The following is a 27,729-nucleotide window of genomic DNA, read 5'->3' on the forward strand; positions in this document are numbered from 1 at the left end:
TGTAGGGATAAAAGGCTGGATCTGATGTCCTTGATTTTGGTTCTGAAGTGGTCTGCAAAGTTCTCACAGAAGGCGTCAGATTGCGTCTTAAAAGCTTTATTAAAATTAGTGCCTGCTAAAACATTAAAGGTGGAGAAGAGGAACCTGGGGTTGTTTTTATGGTCTGTGATAAGCGGTGCGAAATGGGAAGTTCTTGCCTGTTTGATTGCATTATTGTAGGTTTTTAGTTTTTGGCGTAAGATCTCGTAGTGAACTGTTAATTTTGATTTCCTCCATCTCCTTTCAGCACTCCTGCAGTTTCTTTTTAATTGATTGATTTTATCATTTTTTCTCCACGTGGGTATAGGTTTTCTTCTGATTGTTTTAGTTAAAAGTGGAGCTACTGAGTCCAGGGTTGACTTCAGTCTGCTGTTAAAATTATCAACGATAAAATCACACGGTGCAGGTAAAATTTCGGCAGGAGTGCTTTGTAAAATCTCAATAAAATTTGCAGCCACTTCAGAAGTTAGGTAGTGCTTCCTCACCATTCTCACCAGGGCCTTCCACTGGTTAAAACTGGTGACGTTAAAAAACACACAGTAATGGTCAGACACAGCCAGGTCCACAACAGAGGACACACCAATGGACAGGCCATGGATTAGAACCAGGTCCAGGGTGTGTCCCCTGTTGTGAGTCAGCTGCGTGACATGTTGCTTAAAATCAAGGCAGTTTAAAAGATTTAAAAAGTCTCTGGACATTGGGTCCGAGGTGTTATTGACGTGTAGATTAAAATCACCAGTTATTAAAATTCTGTTGTATTTGGTGTGAATGATTGATAAAAGTTCTGAAAATTCACTGAGAAAAAGGCTGGAGTGATGGGGTGGTCTGTACACTGTTAAACAGAGGATCTGAGTGCTGCTAAAAACAAAGGCATGATGCTCAAATGATGAGTAACTGTTAAAAGATACTTCAGTTGGGGTGAGAGCGTTTCTAGTGATGGAGGCAGTTCCGCCTCCTCTTCTATCCTGTCTGGTGGAGAATAAAAAGTTAAAATTCGGTGGGGAAGCCTCGGTGAGAACAGCAGGTGCATCAGTGCCAAGCCATATCTCTGTCAGAAGAAGACTATCCAATTTATTATCTAAAATCAGGTTGTTAGTAATAAAAGTTTTGTTTAAAAGAGAGCGCACGTTCAGCACGGCCATGTTGATGCTCGTGCCAAACGTGCGCTCCTCCTGGCGTTTTAAAGGAATCAAAGCTCTTGGTCTAAAAACAGTCCGGGTTCTGTGTGATCTGTTAAAAAGTACAGTTGGGATGATGTGGGTGATGTTGTCCCGTGTCTCCGTGGGCAGAGGGGAGGTGTGTGAGGTGTGTGGTGAGTGGGCGTGGCCTGTGGGCAGTCAGTCAGCAGGTGTTGATTGAACCGCGTGGTGTATGTTTGCTGTTAAAACCGAGCTGCCCAGTGTGTTCGGATGCAGTCCGTCGTGTCGATAAAATCCAGGGCGGTTCCAGAAGAGGTTAAAATTGTCAATAAAATTCAGATTGTGAGCTGTGCATGTGTGCTGGAGCCAGGTGCTCAAACTGAGGAGTCTGGAAAAGCGCTCGGCACTGTGAGACATAGTTGGAATTGGTCCGCTGATGAAGACCGACTTACCACAGCTTTCCACAAGTCTGAAGAGGTCCATAAAATCCTTTTTCATCAGCTCAGATTGTCGCCGGGTCGTGTCGTTTGTGCCAACGTGAATTATCACACGGCATACTGAGGATGGGATGGACTTTAGCAGCTCAGGAAGTTTGTCCAGGATTACAGCAACGGTGGCGCCAGGAAAACACCGAGTGATGGCGTTGAAGAAACGGATGTTTCTGACGATGCTGTCGCCAATGATGAGAGTTGTGGGACTAAACAGAGGACGAGGTGACCGGTGGGGCAAGCCAGTAACGCCTCCATCTGGAGCTGGGGAACGCTTCGCTGGCACCTTCGGGCGACGGGCAGGGAGAGAAGCCGGAGCCGGAGCTGGGCGTGTGTCCCTCCGCCGTAGCGCTGAGCAGGGCCGCTCAGCGGGAGGGGAGGCGGAGGTCCTTATGCCGACAGCAGTGCCATGTCTGGCGGAGGGGAGCTCCATGGGCTCCGGATGGTGATGACCGTTATGGCAGGTAGCAGACTCAGCTCCGGGACGACGATCCAGGGTCGTGCCAGGGCAGAGGAGGCTCCCAGAACGCCTCCGCACAGCCTCCTCTAGGAGCCTCCGGCGTGAAGCAGAGGTCGAGACCCGGGATGACAGCTGCGATGACAGCTGCTCATCCGGGACTGCAACCGGCGATCCGGCGGTGTGTACAGCCGTCTCGGTGTCCAGCAGCGGAGGGGGAGCCACCGGGCCCATGGTGGAGCAGGAAGCCGCTGACACGCCGTTGGCCACAAAACTGCTGGCTTTTCTTCAATCTGCGACAAGGCCATGAAACGGTTCGAGAGGGAGAGTGGAGGTGAGACGGCTCTGACTGGGGTCTTCTGCCTGCCCCGGATCACTACCTCTGTCCACGATCGCTGGCGGTTGGGTGTAGAGCAGGACGAGGGTCGTGGACAAGAGGGATCCCAGGGTGCCGTATCCTGGAAGGCCACAGAGAGAGAGGCAATCCTCATGGACTGCTCGTGGGCCACCTCCATATACCTGGCCAGCAGAGCGTCTTTGTCCCTCAGCTCAGCGGAGAGACGGCGAACATCTTCCAGCAGGTCAGCTATCTTTTCATTCGCCATTCTAAGGTGTGGGTCTTCCCCAGGGTACATAGAGGTAGCCATGTCACACTGAGCTGTCGCACGGAAGTGACGCAGAAGTGACGTGGCCATAGCATCCTGAGTTCTCGGAGGTTCTTTAAAATGCTTCACCAGCCATCTTCAGCAGTGTTCAAAATCTACCCATCGCTATCCTCTCATACAGGCATGAATGCTCAAGTAAAAATCCATCCTCATCCACTCTGATAACCTCGCCCTCATCGTCTTTAACAAATGTTCAAACTACTCTCCCATAGTCATGCCACTCGTGCAACGACTCGTGGTGGTCAGTCTCCAACCTGTTCCTCCTCCATGTCAAACACTTCCTGGCTACTGCAATGACATCACTGACTCCCTTCACTCCCTCCTGTTCCTCCGTTCCATCATTCAATGTAGCTACATTGCCCAGCTCAACTTCTATTGCTCACCTCCATCTGGGACTCAAAATTCACACAATACCTCAGCAGCATAATTAACTAATCATAGTCATCTTCCACCAACATCTGTCCTCCTATCCAAAGCTATCAATGAATTCCAACATCCCACTTTCCAACATCTATCCGGCACTCTAGAATCAATATTCCATTGACTTTCCTTTGTTTCCTTTGTTGTGGTGTGGTCCTTGCTAGTGGAGCTGCTGAAGTGGAGAAAATATCTTTTGCTGAGATTCAGGAGCAGGACCACACCTGAATCACTCCCCTTCCTGTCATACACCTATACATAGCACTCTGCCCTTCCCACTTGTTCGTTCTCACTTCTTGTGCAATATTCAATTTCAAATAAGAAAACCAACACAATTAAAGTGAACTTTGGGAAAAGCAATCTGCAAAGGGTGTTCACTCCTCTCCACCTTTGATGTCAATTGTTGTGGAAATCTGGAAGAGCCTTGTGTGTTTCATCCCAATGACACTGAATGATTGCTTAAAGGAAATTTGAAAAAAATGTTGCATCTATTGAGTTTCTCTGTTTAAAGTTTGTAAGGCCTCTTCCTTACTATGTGAAGTGCTCTGAGATGCCATATGTTGTGAATTGGAGCTATATAAATAAGATTGAATTGAACTGAATAAGGTGTAACAATGTTTGTCTTTTGTATTTTAATACAAAAGAAAGGATATTAAAGCAGAGAAATGCAGAGTAAATATTTCAGCTGAAAGGACAGCACTAATACCAGGATCATGTTCTGGTCAAGTCTGACCAAGAGTTGCACAAGACAATAAAAGTTATTGTGGCCTTTTGTCCTTCAAACAATATAGTCTTAGCTTTCTCATAAAGATAACAGGAACTCTTGAGCTGAGGGATGCAGATAATGCAACGTGCAATCGAAACCAAGCTATGGCAACAGTGAGCTCAAGATAATAATACATTTTGATAGATCAAAAAAATGACTTTCTCAGCAGCAATCTCTATAAGACCAGCATCGACAGAGTCTTTCTCATGTTCAACTCATCATATAAAGCTGCTATATGAAGAGCCCCTTGCTATTTAATTTTCTAGGTCCAATTTTTTGTTTGCAGTTTTCAGCACAAACAGTAGTTCAATAAACCCAGTCAATGTCAGAAAAAAACACCATGAGATCATAGCCAAGTATTCTTGGTTGGTGTCATCACAGTTTTTTGAATAATTCAGTTACATTTATTGAAGGGTGTATTTTAATCCAAACAACAGTCTTTTCATCTAGCCATCTAAGCAGTTTCAGTGCCCAAATTTAAACAATGAGACAAAACTAGACTCACATCACAAAAAAATAAAGCCAAGTGACCTTGACAAAGTGACAGTATTTGATGCCCTGGGAATGAGATAGGGTTTAGAAAATATGGATATGAGGGAAGACGTCATAAGCACAAATGACTTTAGAACAAGACAATGATTATCTAGTCTTTAATTCAAGGTTTATTTAAAAGTCTGGACTTATAAAAGATGGGAAACAATGGATTGGAATTATTTGCAGGCATTAAGTTCATGTCCTATTTACATTCAGCCACATAAACAACAATGTCACAGTTTGAAACACAACAAACATAACGTTGAACTTTAGTTGTTGATTTACAGGCAGAAATGTAGATGTTTAACAGGAGGAGGGGTTTTTACTGCTCCAAGGGCAGAATAAATCTCTTGCTCGATGTGTAAGATTTACCAGTACCACAGAGACAAGCTTTGGATCAGCTCACACACCTAATTACAAGACTGTAGGAGCCAAAGCCTGCAGCTCCGACTTTAGGCCAGCTTTAGAATAGTTTACTGTTAAAGGGAAAGTTTTCACGTGCAGAAGTCGCCATGGTTGACAGCATGGACTTGGAGAAGCAACAGAAGCAGTACTGTATTCGGAGTAAGCATGTAGTTATCATCTGCGTGACTGTGGTAGTGTGCTCTTTGGCAGTGGGCCTCGGGGTGGGCCTCTCGGGGTCAGATTGTTGCCCCATCCCTACCTCCTCCACACCAGAACCAACACCACAGCCTACACCAATGCCTACTCAGCCTCTTCCTCCAAGCAGGGGGCCATGCACACCTTCTACAGACTCCAGTGGGGACTGGAGGAATTTCCGTTTACCCAGCTATGTGAATCCAGTCCACTATAACCTGCACCTGGAGCCGGACCTGGTTGATGACACCTATAGTGGCATTGTGGAAATCCAAGTGGAAGTCAGTAAGCCCACTCGTCATCTTTGGCTCCACATCAGAGAGACATTTGTCAGCACCATGCCCAGATTAAAGATGCTGAACAGTCAGGGAGGGCAGAGGGATGTGGCTGTGAAAAGCTGTTTTGAATACAAACCTCAGCAGTATGTGGTGGTGGAGGCCACAGAGGAGCTGCCTGTCACTGGTCCAGGAGATCTGTATGTGCTCAGTCTGGACTTCCAGGGCTGGCTCAATGGCTCTGTGGTTGGATTCTACAGAGTTATCTACACAGAGAAGGGGGTCACCAAGTAAGTTCTCTAATTTGAATCTGTCATAAACATGACACACACAACGCACATGTTTATTAACACAAAATAAACATAAAAGGACACACAGACAGAAGACAGGCAACACAACATAGTTGTTTTAAGGAAGTGCTGGTTGCACTTTGTTTTGATTCATTCTATTTTTTAATTCTCTAAATACTGAGAATTTCAGCTGTAGTATGCAGACCATTTTCTTTCTTCATAATAGTTACCTAATTAATGCCAACTCCAAGTATACTGAGTGACATTTTCTGGAGTTTGTATCACATGAATTCATCCATAGCACATAAATTGCACCAAGCAACTTGTATCCAGTGATGATCAACATAGCAGTTATACAGTGTTATATGGTGGGGGGAGTGAACGAGGGGGTCACTTTCTGCAATAATTAGTCCATCATCTGATCACCAGAAAGATTGCTGCAACTGATCATGAGCCAACAGATGCCCGCAAGTCATTCCCGTGCTTTGATGAACCAAACAAGAAAGCCACCTACTCTATCTCCATCACTCATGATGCTAAGTATGGAGCTCTATCCAACATGCCACCAGAGGTAGGACTTCAGTAATAATGCTATTGTGGGTGGGCATACAGAAATTCAATCAGGCATACCACCAAGACCTTTAGACACAGTATTTTTAGCTGCATTTGGCTACTATTACCAAAATGTTACTTGTTATATCATTAGTACAGCATTGTAAAATGCTGCTGACATTGAGAAACACCATTAAATGGTAAGCAAGACCCAAATACTTCAAATGTTTTACTTTCAGTTGTTCAATAATCAAAAGAGCATGTTAAAAATTGTTGCTTGGTATCAAGCCCCAACAAAAGTGGGCTGTACTGCAATCTTTGCTTAGTATCAAACTGCATTAGTACAGCCTGTGTGGATGCACACTGCTCCAAAAAGCATGTTCCCCATACACAGTCATTGGAAAAAGACCCATTGCAAAATGGTGAGTAATAGCAATTTATTTTCCACCATAAAGTACTACTTGACGAGCCAATGGAAGCAGACCTAATTGTGACTTGTCATAGCAGAAGAGCCGTACATGTAATTAATGGCATAATTGTGGCTCTGTTCCATTTAAGTGTCCAGTAAGCAACGTCACTGAATTCAATTCAATTCAATTCAATTCAATTCAATTCAATTCAATTCAATTCAATTCAATTCAATTCAATTCAATTCAATTCAATTCAATTCAGCTCAGTTCAGTTCAATTCAATTAACTCATTTCAGTTCAGTTCAGTTCTATTTATATAGTGCAGATTCACAACATATGTCATGTCACAGTGCTGAGCATAGTAAAGTACAGATCTTATGAATTATAAGCAGAGAGAACAGAACACCCAACAATCCAAAGATGCTTTTGGATTCCCTCTGATGTGTGATGGTGGGAAGGAACTCAAAAAAACGTGAGCTAGACAGGGGGAAAAATCCTCTGACAGAACCAGGCTCAGGGAAGGTGGCCATCTGCCTCAACTGGTTGGATGAGAGTGGGGATGAGGGGGTGGGGATAGCAGGAAGTGTTGGGGTGGGGATGGCAGGGCAGCAGCTGAATATCAGAGATGTGAAGCTTCAGATCCAGACATCCGTGGAGACAAAAAGCACAGGACATAGTACCTTGGGGAAAACATAGAATTAGTAACATGTAATGGTGATATATAACAGTATAGTAGATAGAGCAGAGAAGAGGAGCCCAGTGCATCATGGGAATCCATCGACAGTCTACACCTATAGCAGCATAACTAATGGACAGCTCAGGTGATCTGAGCAGCCCTAACTACAAGCTTTGTCAAAGAGGAAAGTTTTAAGCCTAATCTTAAAAGTAGAAAGGGTGTCCGCCTCCCGAACACAAACTGGTAGCTGATTCCACATTAGAGAAGCTGATAACTGAAGGCTCTGCCTTCCATTCTACTTCCAGAAATTCTGGTAATCACAAATAAACTTGTAGTCTGAGAGCAAAGAGCTCTGTCAGGATGATATGGTAACATTACACAAGATATGAGAAGCAGGATTTTAAATTCTATCCTGGCTCTTACAGGGGGCTAATGAAGAGAAGTTAATCTGGAAGAAATGTATTCTCTCTGTTTCCTATCAGAACTCTGGCTGCAGCATTTTGTATCAGCTGGAGGTTTTTAAGAGAATTATTAGGACATCCTGATAATGGGAATTACAGTAGTCCAGGCTAGAAGTTAGTAATGCATGGACTAATATCTCGGCATCACTCTGAGACAAGATGTTCCTGATTTTTAGAATATAACACAGATGAAAGAAAGCTGTCCTACAAACTTGTTTTATATGTATGTTGAACAACATATCTTGATCAAAAATAACTCTTTATGCTGGCTGCTGTCAAGTATAATGTTCTGGTGCACCAGACAATGTAATATCATCTCTATAATATTCTCTGCTCTAATTTCTCAGTGGTCGTAGTCACCTCGGACACTTGTTATAATAGTCATGGACTCCTTTGCTTTGCCTGCTTTTGTGAGGGAAAGTTTCCCATATGAAGCAAAAATCTAGCTTTATATTCTAGGGGCATATTATTTATCAAATCTCATTAGCATGCTTTTCCTCATTAACGTGTCATTCGTCAGTCTAAAATGACCCATCTATGACAAGTTTTTGCAATTAAGAGAGTTCTGTCAATCCAACTTGCAACATTCATACAAATTACCATCAAAAAAAAAAAGTTTGTGCATGATGTCCATTATATTTCTGGAATTCAAATCTTAGATGTGAGGACTGCCAAGCTTTAAGCACTGGGGTTATCACAGTAAGTTCAATTAAATGTCTGGTATTGTGAAAATATTTAATTCCTGTCTTTATCAGATTGTCCTGCAAATTTTTGGCTGAGAATAATTTGGTGTGCAGTTTTGGCTGAATACTAAAGCCAAGGAATCGATTTTGTGCCCCTGTTCTTGAGCCAAGGAATCTACCCAGCTGTGTTAGCCAAGTGGCATTAACATTAACCCTTAAGCCTTTTGCTCTACCTTTCCAGGGCGCTCCTCAACAACTGCCAGGCAATAAAGCAAAAACTTCCTTCCAGAAGTCCATTCCAATGAGTACCTATTTGGTATGTTTTGCTGTGCACCAGTTTGAGTATGTGGAAAGAACCTCTGCCCATGGAATTCCTGTGAGTTTACTATTATGTATCAAAACCAGTGCCATCACTTCACGCAAATTGTTGTAAATATTTAAACTGATCTTGCTTTACTTACTACTAATTACATATTTTTACACATACCAATACACAATTCTGTGTTTTGTCTTCCTGTGCAGTTGAGAATCTACGCTCAGCCAACTCAGTTAGGAACTGCAGAATATGCAGCCAACGTAACCAAGATCATTTTTGATTACTTTGAGGAATATTTCAACATGACATACTCCATCTCAAAATTGGGTATGCTTTTCAATTTTTACACATTCATAATGACTTTATCGCTGCACATTAAGCAGATGACTGAATGGAACATTAAAAAAAACCCTGTGGTATCCATGCTACTATGCTGATAACAACATAGTAACATAACACAAAGTAAATGTAAAGAGAAATATTTAACGTATATAAGTACAATGTTAAATATTTCTCTTTACATTTACTTTATTAACAGTGTTTTTACTGTAATGGCCACCATGAGACACACGTCTTTTTCTATGTTTGGGGGTCATAGTTTTATTTTGTATTGCTTTTAATAGGGTTGGGGGTCTTTTTATGTTGACCAAATGTAAAAATAAAATATTTTGACATGTAACCAGTTATGTACTGATAAAAAGCTTGAGACCATATTTATCTTTTTTTCATGCTGATGATTATTTCTAATAAATCTGGACATCATACAGTGCTGCATCCCACTACCTAACTGTAACGATAAGTTTTTAAAACTACAACATTGATTTTAGAGATATGTATCTTAATATAATTTTCCAGGCATGCTCATTCAGGTCAAATAATACAAAGTTGAAAAAACATACTTTATTCTGTTGTGAGTAACATTCTTTGGTCTTTTGGCTCTGCATCATAAGTAAGAGACATATCCTAAGTTTAAACATAAGCTGAGACTCCCCAAAATAACGGGGCAAGAACACAACCCTCTTAAAAATATTTTTCTGTTTGAGCCATACAAGGAATATTTAAAAGAACTCCCGTTACAACATTACATAATGACAGAAAAACTGGGTGTTGCTTGGTTCCAGCCAGAGAAAATATCTTGCTTGTCTGCTGTTTGACATCTGTTGTGATAAGGCACAATAATGTGCATAGTCCAAAAAGTCTTCATCACTTTTTACAGCACTGAATTTATTGCAGTACAGATGAATTATACCCAATAGTGACTGTTCTACAATGTTTCAATAAAGTAAAAGGTAATTGTATTGAAAACAGGTGGCTTATCAGTACCTCTCTGTAGTTGTGTAAATCCTGTTGTGGAACTGCTTCATGGAGAGGCAGATAAAAGGAAATAACCATGCTTTAGTCTGATCAGTAAAGACCTCTAACCTGTACATTTTCATTCTTCTGGTGTACACAATGAAAATTAGTTTCGACAGAGGAAAGATGAGGCGGTTGACTAAACCCAGTATCATATTTGAAATATAACTAGAATATCATTCCTATTACAACATTGATGGCAATCTTGAGAGAAGTTGTACAGCTTTACAGTTAGTCACTATCTCATAAAAAAATATTAAGGCAGCAATGGAATAAAACATAGCAAGCAGTCTATTTACTAAATACTTTGTGCTGTTTTGATCCAGATAAGATAGCCATCCCTGACTTTGGTACTGGTGCCATGGAGAACTGGGGTCTCATCACCTATCGGGAGACCAACCTGCTGTATGATGAGAACCAGTCATCCTCCAAAAACAAGCAAAGAGTGGCCAGTGTTATTGCCCATGAGCTGGTTCACCAGGTAACAATATCTACATTCTTACTACATTTTCTGCTTGTTGTATTTGTGTAACAGAATTCACATACACAATGCATGTGGTGTATGGGGCAGTATGTTTTTTTTTTCAGATGCATTTTTTACTTGGTGTGTGTGTATTTACAGTATCTCAAACTTTATTACAGTGATAGAAAGTAAGTTTAAATGACCCTTTCAAAGTGCTATCATTTGAGTTGCTTTTCTTTTTATCTTACTTTATACTCAATGTTTTAGGGGAAAATATTGGCACATTACTTGAGTAGTATGTCAAAAGATTTAAACATTGCATGATGAAAAAGCAACAAAAGCAGTAGTTTTAATAATAACACCAGTTTAGCATCATGTGACTAATTCATTGTCTTTGAATGTCAGAGACAAATTCTGAGTTTCTCATAACCTCATTCATTTGGTAAACCTCACTTTATTTATTCTCAAACTAAAACTTGTTAAGATATGGCAAAGTAGTGGTAGATTGTCATCAGCATACAAAGACATGATACTCAGCATTATGTATAGCAGCTCAATCATGCAGCTCAGATAAACAGTTGTCCTATGTCAGCAGTTCTAACAGAACTGCTGACATAGGCAACTGCCTCACTAGGCAAACAACAGCCATGGTGATAAATTATAGTGGTTGTAAACTCTAGTGAGCAGTTTAAACATTTCCAATCAAACAAGAATCATGGTCTTTCCATTACTGTGGCACAACCCGCCATTTTAAAAAGGTTGCAGAGTGTGATTGACTCCAAAAACTCAAAATGACTAAAATGAAGACACAATCTTTTACTATTATGACTAAAATGGATGTAGCGATATTGTAATTCATTACTCTTGCATCAAATTTGCTATTGAGCATTTTTAGAACACATTTAGTAGCATCGGTGTTGAACGACGCACTGTTATAAAGTTATTATTTAACCCCCATAATTTATCATTTTTATCTGGCACAAGAAAAGAAAATGTTATTGTATTATGCTACCTTCTTTTTTTTGCTGGACTTTGGAAATTTTACTGTGTCCCTTGTCAATAGAGCCCAGGGTTGTTAACTTTGTTGTTCATTTTGACTTTACTGTTTGTTGTTTACTGAATACATTTTGGGGCATTTTTGTTTTTTAGATAATACCCTAGGGTTTAGGGAGTTCCTGTCATGATGTGGTCTTGATTACTTACACAGTCATGTCAAGAGGACTGGTGTAAAAATTACACCAAAACTATTGTTTATTCAGACCTTCATTCACAAACAGTTAAATGTCTTTCATAAAAAGAGACATCTAATATATGAAAATATCTCTAAATCTTTTCCATGGCCAAGACATTTCAATCAAAAGTCTAATCATGTTGGATAAAATATATAGACTATTATTTCTGTGATAAATAATAATAAAATTCTTTACCAAAAACCATCTGCTTAACTTCAGCTGGTGTTTGGATGATTTGTATCTGTTGTGTGTGTTAAGAGTACAACTGGTTGTATATGAAAAATGTAATGACTATAGTTTTAGTACTGTTTTATCTTAGTGTTGAAATTCAGCCACATATGATAGAAAAACTGATTATATCCAGTGAAGCTCACTTTTGTTTTGGCAAAGGTTTGGTGACTTTTGTCTTTGTTTTTGTTTTTTGTTTTGGGCATAAAACTGGCCACAGGAAAGTAGTCGAGAGTCCAGAATTCTAAATGTTTAACTTGATGTGCTGTTTTTCAAACTTTTTATGATGCACAGTCTAAGAACAAATCCTTCCAGCTTATCAGTTATTTTACAGTGATGGTAGATAAGAGGTCTGGAGACAGTCCATAAAGTTTTATTAACTGACCAAAGTTTCAGGAAAGAGGAACTAGTTGTGGTTCAATTTGAATTATGCACTGTATGCATTATTATCTCAGGATTCCCTCTACTGTTGACACGATATAATATGATCAGGGAATCCAAATTTTAATTTCTAAGAAAAAGTGAACATTATTTAGAAAAAATAAATCAGGTTTTTCTGTTTGAAAAATAAAATAAAATAATTGTTATAAAGATAAATGTGCACAATTACTAGGCAACTACACACCAAATTATTCTCCTCGGTTTACTTAATAAACTAACACCAGATAATATATATCTACCAGATAATTCTTTATCATTATCATGGTATTTATATTTATTTACTGATATAGTCACACATCATTTCAATTACTTTCTTGAGCCTTCTGACCATGGAAAAAGTGTTTCTTTATTTCTTCTTTATTTGCCAAGTTACACCTACACACACATATATGTGTGTGTGTGTGTGTGTGTGTGTGTGTGTGTGTGTCTGTGCGTGTGCATGTGCGTGTGTGTGTGTGTGGGTGTGTGTAGGTGTGTGTGTGTGTGTGTGTGTGTGTGTGTGTGTGTGTGTGTGTGTATATATAATTACTGCGATACATATTTTTACCAGTGTAATATCACATCCACGCACGTGTGTGACCAAAAACGAGCATATCTTTAATGCATAAACACTGGTCTGTAAGCCCCCCATCCCCACCATAAATTCAGAGCAGCAGTGTGGTGAGTACAACACTATTATGTTGTTGAGCTGATGGAAATATTCCTGTGGGGGAAATTTGCCAGGAAGGCTTGTTATTAATATAAAGGCCAAATTTTCTCCACAGGCAATCATACAAAAGAGGAGTTAAAGGGGCCTACGTGGAACTGAATAGAATAGAATAGAATAGAATAGAATAGAATAGAATAGAATAGAATAGAATAGAATAGAATAGAATAGAATAGAATAGAATAAAGATTTTTATTGTCAATTTGACTATATCCAGGACATACAGAGGGACCGAGAAGACATTTCTCTCTCACCTTTGTATTAGTATCATACATTTTTTTTTTAAAAAAAGGATCAAAATACAGTATGTACAGTGTTGTTAGTGCAATATAGTGGGTAACATCTAGCAGAATCATTCATCCTTGCAAATTCTATATCCAATTGTCTTTGTTTGGAACCTCAAAACTAATGTCATTTGTCATTTTCTAGTGGTTTGGGAATATTGTAACCATGGATTGGTGGGATGACCTCTGGCTTAACGAGGGGTTTGCCAGTTTCTTTGAGTACATTGGTGTGGAGAAAGCTAGACCTACCTGGGGCATGGTTAGTTCTCCACTAAGCACACAACAAACGTATATCAAACTACTGGTACCAGTCAATTTAAGAATCTCAGTACAGTGATTTTTTTTTTGTTTGTTTGTTTTGCTTGGTTGGTTCTTTTTGTTTATACAGCGAGACATCATGATCGTCAATGATGTGCTTCCTGTCATGGTGGATGACGCCCTCCTTTCCTCTCACCCTATCATTGTGAATGTGTCTACCCCAGCAGAAATTACTTCGGTGTTTGATACCATCTCATACAGCAAGGTATGAGACTACTGGAAAACTTCAAAAGCTTTAATCTAAGATTCAGAAAACCATGCTAGACCATGCATTAGAGGAATGCCATTTTTACTTTACATTGTATGTAACATACAGAAAAATGTATGACTAATGATGAAAGAAAATACTACCTGTAATGAAAATTGTTCAACTTTTCCCAGGGAGCATCAATTCTCAGGATGCTGGAGGACTGGATCGGTAGAGACATGTTCAGAGACGGTTGTCGAGTAAGTCAGGCTAACAGCTTCCTGACACATATTTAACAATGGATGTAATTCTTGTGATTGAGATTCAGCAAAGTTTCAAACATTACATGTGAGCTAAGTGATGAAAAACTGTTTTTTTCTTCTTGTTTCTGCACTAGAAATATTTGAAAGACTACTACTTCAAGAACGCCAAAACAGCCAACTTCTGGGAATCTCTTGCCAATGTATGTGTGCTTTTCAGCTATTTTCTGCTGTATGTGCCAGGTTAAAACTCAAGTATCAAAAGAAAAATCTTATATTTTGGGGAAAGAATGCATAATTGCCGTCTTTATGAATGTGAAGTGAGAAGATATCATTTCTTGCATCTGTGTGTTACATACTAAGCTGGAGTTGACCAAAACAAGTTTGAGTGGTGACATATGGTCAGTGAGGAAAGGTTTTGCTCTAGGTTTTTGAATAGGCATAATGGTTCAAATCTGGCAACATTGACTTACATATGTTCCAAAGACTAATGGTCTGGTTACCAAATGTGACAAAGTGTATTAATTAGTGAGCTTTGAGCTACATCAACACTAACAAACTTTCATCTTACAACACATAACTTGCAATTATAATGTAGCTACATTTATGTCATCCACAGTTCTCTGACTTTTTTGGACTTTTGGAAATGCTGCTGACCATTTTAAAATGAAAATGTATGAGTGTGGATGCAGTAATGTCCTGACTCCACTTTGACACTGAACATGACATTGCTGTCCTTTTGAACATCTCACTCTCAGAAAAAAACTTAAATACATTTGTTTTCCAAAATGTTGAAATCTTGCTGAGCACTTTGTGAAGTTCTCTGAAAAGTAACCAATTTCTCCTATCTGTACCCAGGTGAGTGGGTTGCCAGTTGAAGAAGTCATGGACACATGGACCAAACAGATGGGTTATCCTGTGCTAGACCTGTCTGTGTCTGAGACAAATGCCAGGCTAAGCCAAACACGTTTCCTCCTGGATCCTAACGCTGATGCCAGTCAGCCTCCCTCATCTCTTGGGTAAGGGATGCTTTCTTATATATTCCTGTGCATGCATGGTTTCTCATACTGAGTGCTCTGGCTTCCTCCCACAATCCAAAGACATGCTGAGGTTAATTGGTGTGTCTACGTTGACCATAGGTATGAATATGAGTGTGTTTGGTTGTCTGTTTCTCTGTGTGGCCCTGAAATAGACTGTCAATCTGTCCAGGGCAACCCCTGCCTTCACCCTAAGTCAGCCATGACCCAACAGAGGGTAAAATGGTGTATAGGTAATGGATGGATGGGTGGATGGATGGATGGATGCATGCTGGATGGATGGATGGATGGATGGATGGACTTCTGAAAAAACACATTACTCTGTTTATGCAGTACATCTAATGGGGCCCCATACTATCCCCATACATGCATCTATAGACCCTCGGCTCCATTTGAAAGGAAGTCAGGGGTCAAGGACCAGCCCCAAACTCCCACCCACTGTCGACAGTATCAGCTTCCCTTAACATCTCAGAGACTTTGTCATGAACATGAGGGTGGTTGTGTACAGCTTACCAACTAGGTGGGAGCAGTATAGTGTCTTGGGATAGACAGGCAAAGCCTGTCAACATGCTCTGGAACAATATATTTGTGGGCATGGGCTTAAGAGAATTATGTTATCCCAGATGTTATCGATTCCATTTGGAGTCGCTGTTCTTCACGCTGATTGTTATGGAAGCAGAACTGCACCGTGAGTGTGGTTTGATACACAGTTGGTGACCTCCCTGTTTTGTTGCAGGTACAAGTGGACAATTCCAGTTAAATGGCATTCTGTGCAAAGTGACAAGAATATGTTGGCTATGTTTGACAAGAGCAGCACAGGTAGTATGCTCAACGTTAATATTTCGTAATAATGTACAAGCCATTGATAATAATCAAAAATATATCCTCTGCCTTTAAGCCAACCAATGATATATAGAACTGTGCAAAATTTATGGCAAGTCAGGAGGTATCCTGACTTGCCATAAATTTGTCTGTCCAGTAATAATGGCATGAATAGTTTTTATTCATTAAATAACTTTTTACAAAGTGCATTACACAGAAGAAACTTATTTTGATTGCATTGATTTTCAGAGCTTGTCATCGATAACTATTCATTCTCAACGGACGGGCTGCTGAAGGTTAACAATGATCACGTTGGATTCTACAGGGTTAACCACGCTGACAACATGTGGAATATTATTAGTCAACAGCTTCAAACCAACCACTCGGTATAGCTGTGCTCAGAGATCTATTTACATTGTGCACACTACATATCATATCTTGTTTTTATAGAATATCCACCATGTGTTTATATTTTTGACTGGTATTAAGGTTGTTGGTGCTTTTTTGTAAATTAAAATCTTGTTCTCATATCATAATGACTTATAGGTATTATAGATTTATTAACATTAACTTGTGGGAAACAGTGATCCCAATACTGCATAGGAGATATAGTATCTCTTACTTTTTGCCCTTGTTTAGCATGCTATATTGTACATACAGTGTAGACCAAAAACATACACACCTGTGCAATATCACTAAAATGTTGAAAGAATTTACTAAAATCATTTAAGATTGTCTAATCTTATAATAATTGTATTACTTACAAGACTGCATTTAAAATAAGGGCCACAAACAAAAATTCTTGCATTTATAATTTTCAGTTCAGGCTAACTGTATGAACAAGGTTATAAAAGAACCTGTGTTACTAATGCAATTACATGAAAGAGTTCAAAATTTATACGATTTATAAGGATAGTAGATGGTACAAGAGCATCAGTGCACTGTTGAACATAAGCAGTAACATACAGCACAGTTTTTAGAAGGTACCGGAAGAGTCATATAACAATGACAGCAGGCATAGAGGACCCTTAAAAATAGTCCAGATCACCAAGTCATTGCATAGAGCCAATATAGGGAAGACATAAGGGTGGGAGTGTGCTGATATTAGGCTGCATAAGTGCTAAAGGTACAGAGGAGATGATTTTTACATATGGTACTATGAATGCAAGTTTGTACACCAAAATACTGAAAGAAAACGTCACTTCCAGTCTCAAAAACTTTAGTAGGAGTATAACATGACAGTGATCCCCAAAACATAAGAGTTTTTAATGAAAAAAAAAGTGAAAACTGACCTATTCAAGCAAGTAGTCTGATTTAAATCTTTAATTCTAAGACAAACTTGCATGATCCACAGGGGATCAAATTGGTCATTCTAGGTGGTTTTTTTGTAAGATAAAGAATGTAAGTGGCACAGTGGTGCAGTTGCCTCACAGGTAGAAGGTCCTGGGTTGTAATCCTTGCCTGGGGTCTTTCTGTGTGGAGTTTGGATGTTCTCACCAGGTGATCCCGCTCCAACAGTCCAAAAATATGCTGAGGTTAATTGGTGATTTTAAAATGTCCATAGGTAATGTGAGTGTGCTTGTTTGTCTCTAAGTGTGGCCCTGTGATAGACTGGTGACCTTGTCCAGGGTGTCTCCTGCCTTCACTCTACTCCAGCCCCCCGCAGTGTATAGATAATGGATGGATGGAAGGAATGTATAAAAGAATGGAACCTCACTAATGAATGCCGTACCCAGTTTTGTTGTACTGAGGTTATATTCTGGGTCCCATATTCCTAAATCAATCTGTCTACTGCGTTTGTTTTAAATTATAGTCAAGATAAAATACCTATGCTTAAACTAAAAAGTAATACAGTTACTGTAAGATGACACAATATTGCAAAAATATTATTTTCAGTCAGTGCGTTGTGATATTACACTGGTAAAAATATGTATCGCAGTAATTATATATACACACACACACACACACCTACACACACACACACACACACGCACACACACACACACACACAGAGTTGTGAATAAATGTTCATGGCAGTCTGGAGTTACCAGTGATTCCTACAACTCTTAATATGGAATGATTGAAACGCATGCATTTTTATCACAAAAAATATTGGTATAGAAGATCCTCTGGAAATATGACAAAATCTGCTGTATCAAAAATAAATGTCTTTTGGCTGTTTTCACCTCAATTACATACTTTTACTATCTATCTACAAGCTTCTGGTTGTACCTTTGACCACTCCTCTTGTCAGAATTGATTGGCTTTCTGACACTGGCTTGTTTCTTCATAACAGTCTTTCTGGAAGTCTCTCAGCCGATACTGATGTAAAACACAGTTGATTGTGGACACTGACACAACTGTGTCTGGCATTTTATACCTCCAAACAACTGTTTGCACAGTTGATTTTTGGATGTACAACATTTTTAAAATGGCTCCAAGTGACTTTCTTAACTTGACTTTCCAAATGTAGCATTTGTGGCAAAATTTAAAGATTGTATCAAATAAGTCCTATTTAAATTGGCTCAGACAAGACTGGCTGTAGTTAATTCTAATCATTCACAAGAAATTAAGAGGTCATGCCACTAAGAAATCTTGATTAACACAATTTTCTGCATCACCGAAACTGATCATTCATAATAGCATATTTGCTATATGTATATTTTTGATTTAGCAGATTTCATCCTATGTCCAGATTACTTATAATAAATCTATAAAAGAACCAAAGTCTATAATTGTATTTTTTTGTTTGTTTGTTTTATGTCACAAACACTTATAGAATAGATCTTTATTGTCTTTGTTAGAGAACAAAAAAGGCAGGCATACAAAAAAATCAGTACAAAAAATGTAAGAAATTACCAGAAAACAGAGTACAGGTAAAATAACACAAAAATAAGCTTGCACTGTATGTAAGAACAAGAGTAAAGTTAAAATTGCACTATGTGAGAACACGATTGTACTGTATATAGTATAATAAACAAGCAGTTATTAAACATATTGTATTTAAATTAAGAGCTGTAGGATTCAAGACTGCCATGGCAACATGGTCTTTACAACTGTATGTATGAAAAAATTTCTGTAAGTGTTTTCATGTACATTATGTAAGCTTACCCACACTAAAGCTTTCAGTCTCCTGTGATTCTGTGACTCAGTTTTCTTTCTTAAACAGGAATTTGACGCAGCAGATCGCACAAGCTACTTTGATGATGTTTTTGCTCTTGCACGGTAAGAATTCACCCCAAAATATACAGTATGAACATTAATTTCGCTTATCACACTAAGACTAAAAATTCTGTTTCATTTCACTGTTCAGGGCTGGGATTGTAGATTATGGTAATGCCTTGAATCTTACTAAATATCTAACAAATGAGTCTGACTACATAGTCTGGAACCGTGTGGCTTCTTCTATTGCTTATGTTCAGGACATGCTATCTGGGAATGCTGAACTCTACCCAAAGTTTCAGGTAAGCCGGTGTCTAATCCATCAGTATAATGAGTTAATTAAACATTTAGAGTTAAAGGTTTTAACTTGAAGTGTTTTTTGTAATGCTCCTTGTAATAGATATACATTTTTTTCTGTATATCTATTACATATGTATTTTAAACATGTTGGAAGATACCTGATTTATAGTAGCATGACCTGCAAGAAGGCCTGATGGTTGAAATGTCATCCCAATTAAATGGAAATGCTTATGGAGCCAGACCATGCACTTTTTTCCGACTGTTAAATTGAACATATATAATGAATCAGGTCCATGATAATGATTGCAGCTGGTATGCAAAAGTCTAAGTGAGATGTGTTCTAAGTTCATTAAAAGTAAAACTTAGAGAATCTCTTAAATGACTTTTTTTGAATGACTCCCAAGACCTTACTTTTAAAAAATATATTTTTTAAACTGCCCTAAGTTGGATTTCTCTCCTGTCGCATTTTATTACTTTATTTTAGTACTATATTATTTTCTCTATACTACACTCTTTGTTATTTTTCCAGTTTTGGCTTTTCCTATGTACAGCACTGTTGTATTAGAAGGGTTATTCTGATTTTTATTTATTTATTTTATTTTTAGTTACATTTTCATTATTGTGCTCTGCTGAAATGAGCTATTATCTGATTGATGGTCTTGTTTGCTTAACCTGTTAAGCAATAGCATCAGGCTCTGGAAATTACAAATAGCTTCTGCCACAGGAATTGTATCCAAAACAGAAAACTAGACAGAAATGCAAGCTATAAATTGCTACCTACTTTAAAATCACAAATATAATTATTTTTAATCATAATCAGCAGTGGTGCCAAAGAAACTTCTTTTTTTCAATAAAGAGATTGAGTGGGTTCACTTTGTTGGGATTTATTGTGTTAATACGATCTTGTCTTCTCTAGAAACTGTTTCGTGACCATGTTAAAGCAATCTCAACACAACTTGGATGGAATGATGTGGGAACACAAACACAGAGGTACACCAAACAGTTCATAATTACTCCGCTAGTACACAGCGGAGTTATGTCATGATCGGCATACATTTGTTTGTCTGTGCGCAACATTACTCAAAAATGGAATGAAGGATTTGGATGAAATTTTCAGGTAAGGTCAGAAATGACACAAGGACCACCTGATTAGATTTTGGCAGTGATGCATTTTATAATCTGGATCCACGGATTTGTTAAGGATTTCTGTATCATTGCGAGATAACGGCACAGTGTCACTGTAACTATGACAGCAAGTGAATGCTACGTCAGCTGCCCGCTGACAATAACGTGATTGCGACATCTTACAAATTCACCACTGCAGATGTCACTTGGCTGAGCTACTGTTGGCCCTGTCAAAATCTGGGAAATTAAAATACAATTTAAAACAAGATAAAACTATATAAAAAGGCCCACAACACCTCCTAGGGTTAAAAGAGCCTAGGACTCGGTTAAAATTGCAGGTTCTTGGAATCAAAGGTGAGCAGGTTAAAAAGCCACAAACTCCATTAAAAATATACCGGTTTTATTCACATAAAATCAGAATTTAAAAATCCCAGCCCCCCAGTCCTCCACAGTGGCTCAGTCCTCCACTCATCCCCTCAGCGGGCTCCAAAGCGCCGGACGGGGGTTTTCTAAAAAACGAGCATATAATGGAGGCAGTCACCCGACTGTACAAAAGAGGCCCGCCAGAGACACCCTTGTGGTTAAAATACGGGTTAAATGAATAGAGAGGGTACTTAACTGGAAGAGGGGTGCCTCGCGAACACACCCCTCTACTTTCCCACATAGCTTCCCCTCTCTTCCGTCGCCCGCTCGGCGTCCTGTCCCGATCAGCGTTAAGGCTGGAATATACTTTCTGCACGAACGAGCCGCGCGGAAATCAGCCGCACGGAAATCCGTGCGAGAGAACGTGTGTGCATTTATACTCCGTGTGCGTCTGCTCCAAAACTGCAGGGGGCAGTGTATCACAAACACACGTCTACCTGGTCTACTCTAGTAATAAACTAGAGAAGAAGAGGTTTGCCATTGTTTACGCCACTTACAACACGGCATTTTACCGAAAAAAGCATTTCAGCAGTTAGTTTTATTTCACACCATGAATAGTTCATAACCCGGTTACCACAGTGATCTCTGTGTGATGAATCGTATAAGTTCACGTAATTCTAGACTTCAGCTATGAGTAGGTCCTACGCCATGTTTTTCCATGCGGCTCCGTCCGCGTTGGTTAGAAAAATGTGGAGGTGCGGAGTGGAAATTTTCCGCACGGAAAGGCCGCTGGAGGGGGCGTGGGTGCGAAAATGACGTAATTTTTCCGCATGGAGCCGCACAGACCTCGCGGACGCGGCAAGCATAAAACAAGCTTTAAGCCTGTTTTAAGCTTGTTTTATGCTTTATGTAGGGCCAGGACCTACTCGTAACTGAAGTCTACAAATACGTGCACTTATACGATTCATCACACAGAGATCACCATGGTAACCGGGTTATGAACAATTCATGGTGTGAAATTAAAACTAACTTCTGAAATGTTTTTATTCGGTAAAATGCCATGTTGTAAGTGGCGTAAACAATGGCAAACTTCTTCTTCTCTAAATTAGTACCAGAGGAGACCAGGTACACATGTGTTTGAGATACACTGCCCCCTGTGGTTTGGAAGCAGACTTCTTCTTCTCTAGTTTATTACTAGAGTAGACCAGGTAGACGTGTTTGCGAGGGGGGAAGAGATAGAAAAAGAAGTTAGGTCCTTGGATTCACCTGTACACACTGAGTGGTTTGTGATGGTGACTGGTGGTGGTGTTCAACAGGTTACTGAGGGAGACTGTGCTCAGCATCGCTTGTCAGATGGGTGATCAAGATGCTCTGAGTCAAGCATCACACATTTTTGATCAGTGGATTAAAGGAGATCTCAGGTAGGCTATTCAGTGTCTTTTCAAACTAAACTTGCTGAGAGATCATTTGCAGTCAGTGTAATACCTTACAGCAAGACAACAAATATACTGTACAGTTACAATTTAAATATAGAGTATTTTTAGCATTATTTTAAAGTCAGCAGTTGTTTTAGAATGATGTTTTAATCTCTGGCAACATTCTGTTTACATTTCTTGACCTTTTGATATGTAGCAGTGTAGCAGTGAACCTGAGACTACTGGTATATAGATATGGCATGAAGAACTCGGGAACTGAAGAAAAGTGGAACACAATGTTTCAAAGGTACAAAAATGCTTCTTTGGCTCAAGAGAAGGACAAGCTGCTGTATGGACTGGCATCTGTGGAGAACTTGGAACTTCTCTACAAGTAATGAACACATCTCATTTGTCCAAAATTACTTACCTAATAATCAAACAAATTTACTTCCATATGTTAGCTTTTCTAAGGTCAGATATGTGATTCAACCCATGCCTGTGTTGTCAAATCACCGTGAAATAAAGTACTGCGTTTTTTGTTATTGTTGCACTGCAACAATCACACCACAAAGAGAATTCACTGTGAAACGTGAAAAAGACATTTCTAACCAAGCACTTGATGTGATCTTGGTACTGGACATTGTGACTGTGAACAGTCTCATGGCACCAGCCATCTTTGACCAGTTGTAGATGGACATTAACTATTCACACTCATGTAGACAGACAAACAACAGACAGATCTGTTTTCTTTCTTCACTTGAAAGGTGCACTTTTCTTATTCAGGAATCTGTCAGGCAAGTCAATCAATTTTTAAAAAGACCTTTAAAATCTAGGTTGTAATAAACCATGTTTTAAATTCTAAGTCTTGTTTTTGACTTATTGGTGTAGCTTTTTTACTTTACTCATGCAGTGACAGTTTGTTATATATTTTTTGAAAAAAGATTAATTCTTAATCACTGACAAATTTGAGAAGAAAATCAGTCAGGTTTAGACATAAAGCTAAGATTAGGTGTCACATTCATGACATGATGTTCATTGTAGTTAAGAAAAAAATCAACCTTGTGAACTTTTAGTTTTGAATATTTTATTAGAGCTATATAGAGATTTAAATCTGAACAACAGGGCAAGCATAGGGCAGTCTTCTGTGTCTCGATTTGACTTTAAAATCTAATCTAGTGCAGTTTAAAGTCATTGTGAAGAGTGAAGGTATTATGGAGAGAGAATAAACTTCCTTATGCCCAACAGGCTGCTGGAGGCTACTAAAGATGAGAGTGTAGTGAGGAGTCAGGATTTGTTCACTCTGGTGCGATACGTGTCATACAACCCACTCGGTCAACGCATGGCCTGGGACTGGACCACACTCAACTGGGACTATCTGGTCAACAGGTCAGTGCAACAAGGCAACAAAAGTGGACTCTAACAGACAAGACCTTTTGTCAAGAATGTTTGTCATAAATATATTGGATCTTAAAGTCAGAAAATCTAGCATACAAGTCTAGGAGGCAGGGAAATGTTAAATTACGTTTTATGTTAAGGTCACAACATGACAGCAGTTAATTCTTATCAGACATACGCTCAAAGCTTTATCCCAAACCAAAGTTTTCAGACTGGTACATATTTTCTCATTAGCAATGGCACTACACTGCACATGTGTATCTGCCCCCACTTACACACAATTCAACAGCAAATATAAATATTACACCTTTCTGCCTGTAACTCAATATACACAAAATGGTTGTATAAATTGTATTAATACAAGATCGAATAAAATATGTGACTGCATGATTAAAAAAAACAAAACAAAGTATGTATGTGCTTAAATTTGCCTATTTGGATATTCAGTAGACACTAAACAACAACAGTTTTATTTGAAATGTTGGCATTTTTACACCTGATGAATGCAGTGAATGTTTATTTTTCTATTGCAATGTGACAACATGTCATACTACAGTATATTACATTGCCTGTCCAAAAAAGTCGCCACCTGGATCTAACTAAACAAATACACTACCGGTCAAAAGTTTGGACACACCTTTTCATTCGATAGTTTTTATTGAATTTATTTTATTCACACCCTATTTACACATTTATTTTATTTATTTCTTATTTTCTACATTGTGGATTAATACTGAAGACATCAAAACTATAAAAGAATACATATGGAATTATGTTATAAACAAAAAAGTGTTAATCTTCATAAAAAGCATTGAATGAGAAGGTGTGTCCAAACTTTTGACTGGTGGTGTAAGTAATACCCTTCCATTGGATAGTTACTTCAGTGATGGATATGTTTCAGCTGGCAACAACTTATTTAACCTTAGCTGACGCAGTGAAGAGCTTAAGATAGGACTCTGGAGCAATGGAAGAAGGTCATTTGATCTGATGAGTCCAGATTTACCCTGTTCCAAAATGATGGGCGCATCAGAGTAAGAAGAGAGGCGGATGAAGTGATGCGCTCATTATGCTTAGTAACCTACCTTACAAGCCTGTGGGGGCAATTTTATGAGGGGGTACAGACAGAACAGGCTGTGACAAATTCTCTTGCCCTGTGTCCTTATTCATGGTCAGCCACCAAAATGCTGACAGAGGATGCCATGCTTGGATATAAATTTGCAGTGAAATTTCTAGCCAGATCATACTGTCATGGCTGCACAGGAAACCCAGGCACAAAAACAAATCCAAAGCAGACTGTTGTTGCAAGTATCAGAGTTTGTTATAATGACGATTTAACTTAAATTAAAGAATACAAAAAGCCAAGTGAGCAAGACAAACCTGACAATATTAACACCAAGAATCAAGAAGGGAAGCAGTGGATTAGTAGGCCAAGACCATATAACAATGCAACAGACGGCAGGGGCAGGCAGATGATCCAGGTGGAAGGAAGGAGGAAATGGCTGAATGTGGTCATAAGAATTGAGATGAGAATTATTCAAGCTTTTTTTTTTAATTTAACAGTACTGTACTGTACTACTTTGTCATGATATTGTGCTTTAAGGTGTGAAAATGACAGTGTGTCATGCAAAATTAGCTTTTCATCTGTCTGTGAGTTCTCAGCAACTCAAGCTTGTTTATGCTTGCACAAGACAACATAAGTGGGTTAGAATGGCCAGAAAAGCGTGCATGCTTGCATACTGCAAAATCCGACTGGGCATCCAAGTATTTTGGGATTTTTTTTTGTGACTACATTCTATGTACTGGGACATGCTAAATCTTTATCTGCTGTCCCTGTTTTTGGTTGATTGCTGTTTCCATCCCTTCCTGCCTGGTGTATTAATCTTGTGTGTTACTCTGTCAGTTTACCTGCCTGTTCCCTTGTGAAAAACAAAAGGTGAAGGGAACTTCACCTTTTGTTTTTCACAAGTTTTTTTGCATATATTCCTTGCTTTTGGATTAATTTGCCCTGGATTTTTGCCTGTTTGCCTACATTCCCCAGCAGCCTTATGTTTTCCCAACATTGTTTGTTCCACCATGAGTTTCATTAGTTTCCTCTGCCAGCCTGTCTCTGTCTGCCTTTTGCTCCTCTTTCCATATCCACACCCAACAAGGGCAGAATACACGGCTTAAAAAAAATGATCCTTTCTCTGTCTTGACAGATACACCATAAACGACAGGAATCTTGGTCGTCTCCTGACTCAAATCACCACCACTTACAATACAGAGTTCCAGCTGTGGACGGTTAGCACTGGCCTTTGTTCAGTTTACTCCTTTGGTTAACTTTAAAAAAAAAAAAAAATACTGGTGTCTTTTTAGCTAATTAATTTTAACATAATTTTTAGCTTTTGCTTGACCAAAAGCGGGTAGGTAGTACATGTCTTTACAGTACCCTGCATAGTTCTTGTTTTGGTTTCTTTGGAGAAATAAATACTCCAATAATTGTGGTCACATTACATTGTTTGCTTAGGTCAATTTTCAACAGCACAACCAGACAGGTGTGGTTTGTGTACTGAGTAAGACCAAGAGATACAACATATTTATACTGTGTGAACAGATTTATTCAAACTTGAAATAAGATGTTGTAATACAGTGGAATTTGTTTGTTTCTATTAATTTTTTAACTGTGCTGCTGTAAAATAAAAAAAAATCACATTTACTTTATGTGTAATGAGTTTAGAATATTTAATTTTCTTAAATAGCTGATGTAAATTATTAAACTTTTTCACAATATCCCAATTGTTTAAGATGTACAATTATATGTTGGTTCAAACCACAGACTATTTTGCCAAAAATTGTTTCTGTGGTGTTGACTTATTAGTCACATTGAGGTCAAAATTATTTGGTTAATGCAGGAAGAAATATATTTTGCTTCATGTATGAACTGAAAAGCTTTTATGGACATTTAAATAGTGCTGACATGAGCATTGCTACCATTGTAACCCATAGGATTCCAATGTTGCATTAGTTGCTGTTGCATTAATTTTATCAGTAACATTTCAGACCTAGGAGCTACAAATATAAAGGTTTATTGGGCTTTAGATGGAGTAGAGGCTGACAATTTGTGTTCAGGGGTTTTTGAAACTAATTTCCCATTCTGTTTTATCAGATGGAGCATTTCTTCAATCTAACACCAGATGCTGGTGCTGGGGAGATGCCCAGGAAGCAGGCATTGGAGACGGTGAGGAACAACATTGAATGGATCAGGAGAAATGAGAACGAGATCCGAGAGTGGTTGGAAAACAACACTGCCTAAAACACAGCTAAAGTGCAGGCATTCTGCACTTTAGAGAATCTGAGCATCCCTCAGTGTAATCAATGTTTAAACAAAAAGCTAATGTAAGTGTTAATTTATTTGAGATTAAGGGCTGAAAAAACAAATTTTTAGATGATTTGTTCATCTTTATGAGATATATCACACATATTATACAGAGTCATCTAGGCAGGACAGTTGGTTAGTGGAGTAACATTTCCATTGGATGAGCTGTCAAGAGTGACTGTGTCTAAAAGTGAGTGTGGATGATGCGAACAAGAGCTAAATAAAGAAATGGCCTTGTAGTTTATTATATGGAGCATTTCTTGAGTCTAACACTGTCTAACACATTTTATGTGGAATGTGTCCCAGAAGGGACACCAGAATTTGAATGTGAAGAAGCTATTGTAAAGAAGTTAAATAAATGTTTAGCTATCTTGTTCAACCTGAAAGGAAGTTATTGATATAAAAATGTAAAAGTAATAATATAATAATAAAGTCAATGTGTGAGGAGTTGTTTCTTGTTCGTTTTTTGTTTTGTTTTTGTAATAGTTATAGTTTCCATATAGAGCATTATTGTGACG

General features: G+C 38.8%; 1 protein-coding gene across 1 annotated transcript; it reads left to right on the forward strand.

The window, feature by feature from the left end:
- Positions 1 to 4,872: 4,872 nt before the first annotated feature.
- On the forward strand, positions 4,873 to 27,658 carry enpep (glutamyl aminopeptidase). The gene is made up of 20 exons (XM_023264925.3): positions 4,873 to 5,667; positions 6,097 to 6,238; positions 8,691 to 8,825; positions 8,972 to 9,092; positions 10,445 to 10,599; positions 13,618 to 13,731; positions 13,861 to 13,995; positions 14,172 to 14,237; positions 14,375 to 14,440; positions 15,096 to 15,256; positions 16,011 to 16,093; positions 16,346 to 16,482; positions 19,266 to 19,321; positions 19,410 to 19,560; positions 20,475 to 20,548; positions 22,363 to 22,467; positions 22,679 to 22,852; positions 23,707 to 23,847; positions 26,055 to 26,136; positions 27,002 to 27,658. Exons 1-20 carry the CDS (start codon positions 5,018 to 5,020, stop codon positions 27,146 to 27,148), a joined length of 2,895 nt encoding a protein of 964 aa, XP_023120693.2. The 5' UTR covers positions 4,873 to 5,017; the 3' UTR covers positions 27,149 to 27,658.
- The last annotated feature ends 71 nt before the right edge of the window (positions 27,659 to 27,729 follow it).

Source organism: Amphiprion ocellaris, chromosome 20 (genome assembly GCF_022539595.1).
Source record: "Amphiprion ocellaris isolate individual 3 ecotype Okinawa chromosome 20, ASM2253959v1, whole genome shotgun sequence".
NCBI classification, from domain to species: Eukaryota; Metazoa; Chordata; class Actinopteri; family Pomacentridae; genus Amphiprion; species Amphiprion ocellaris.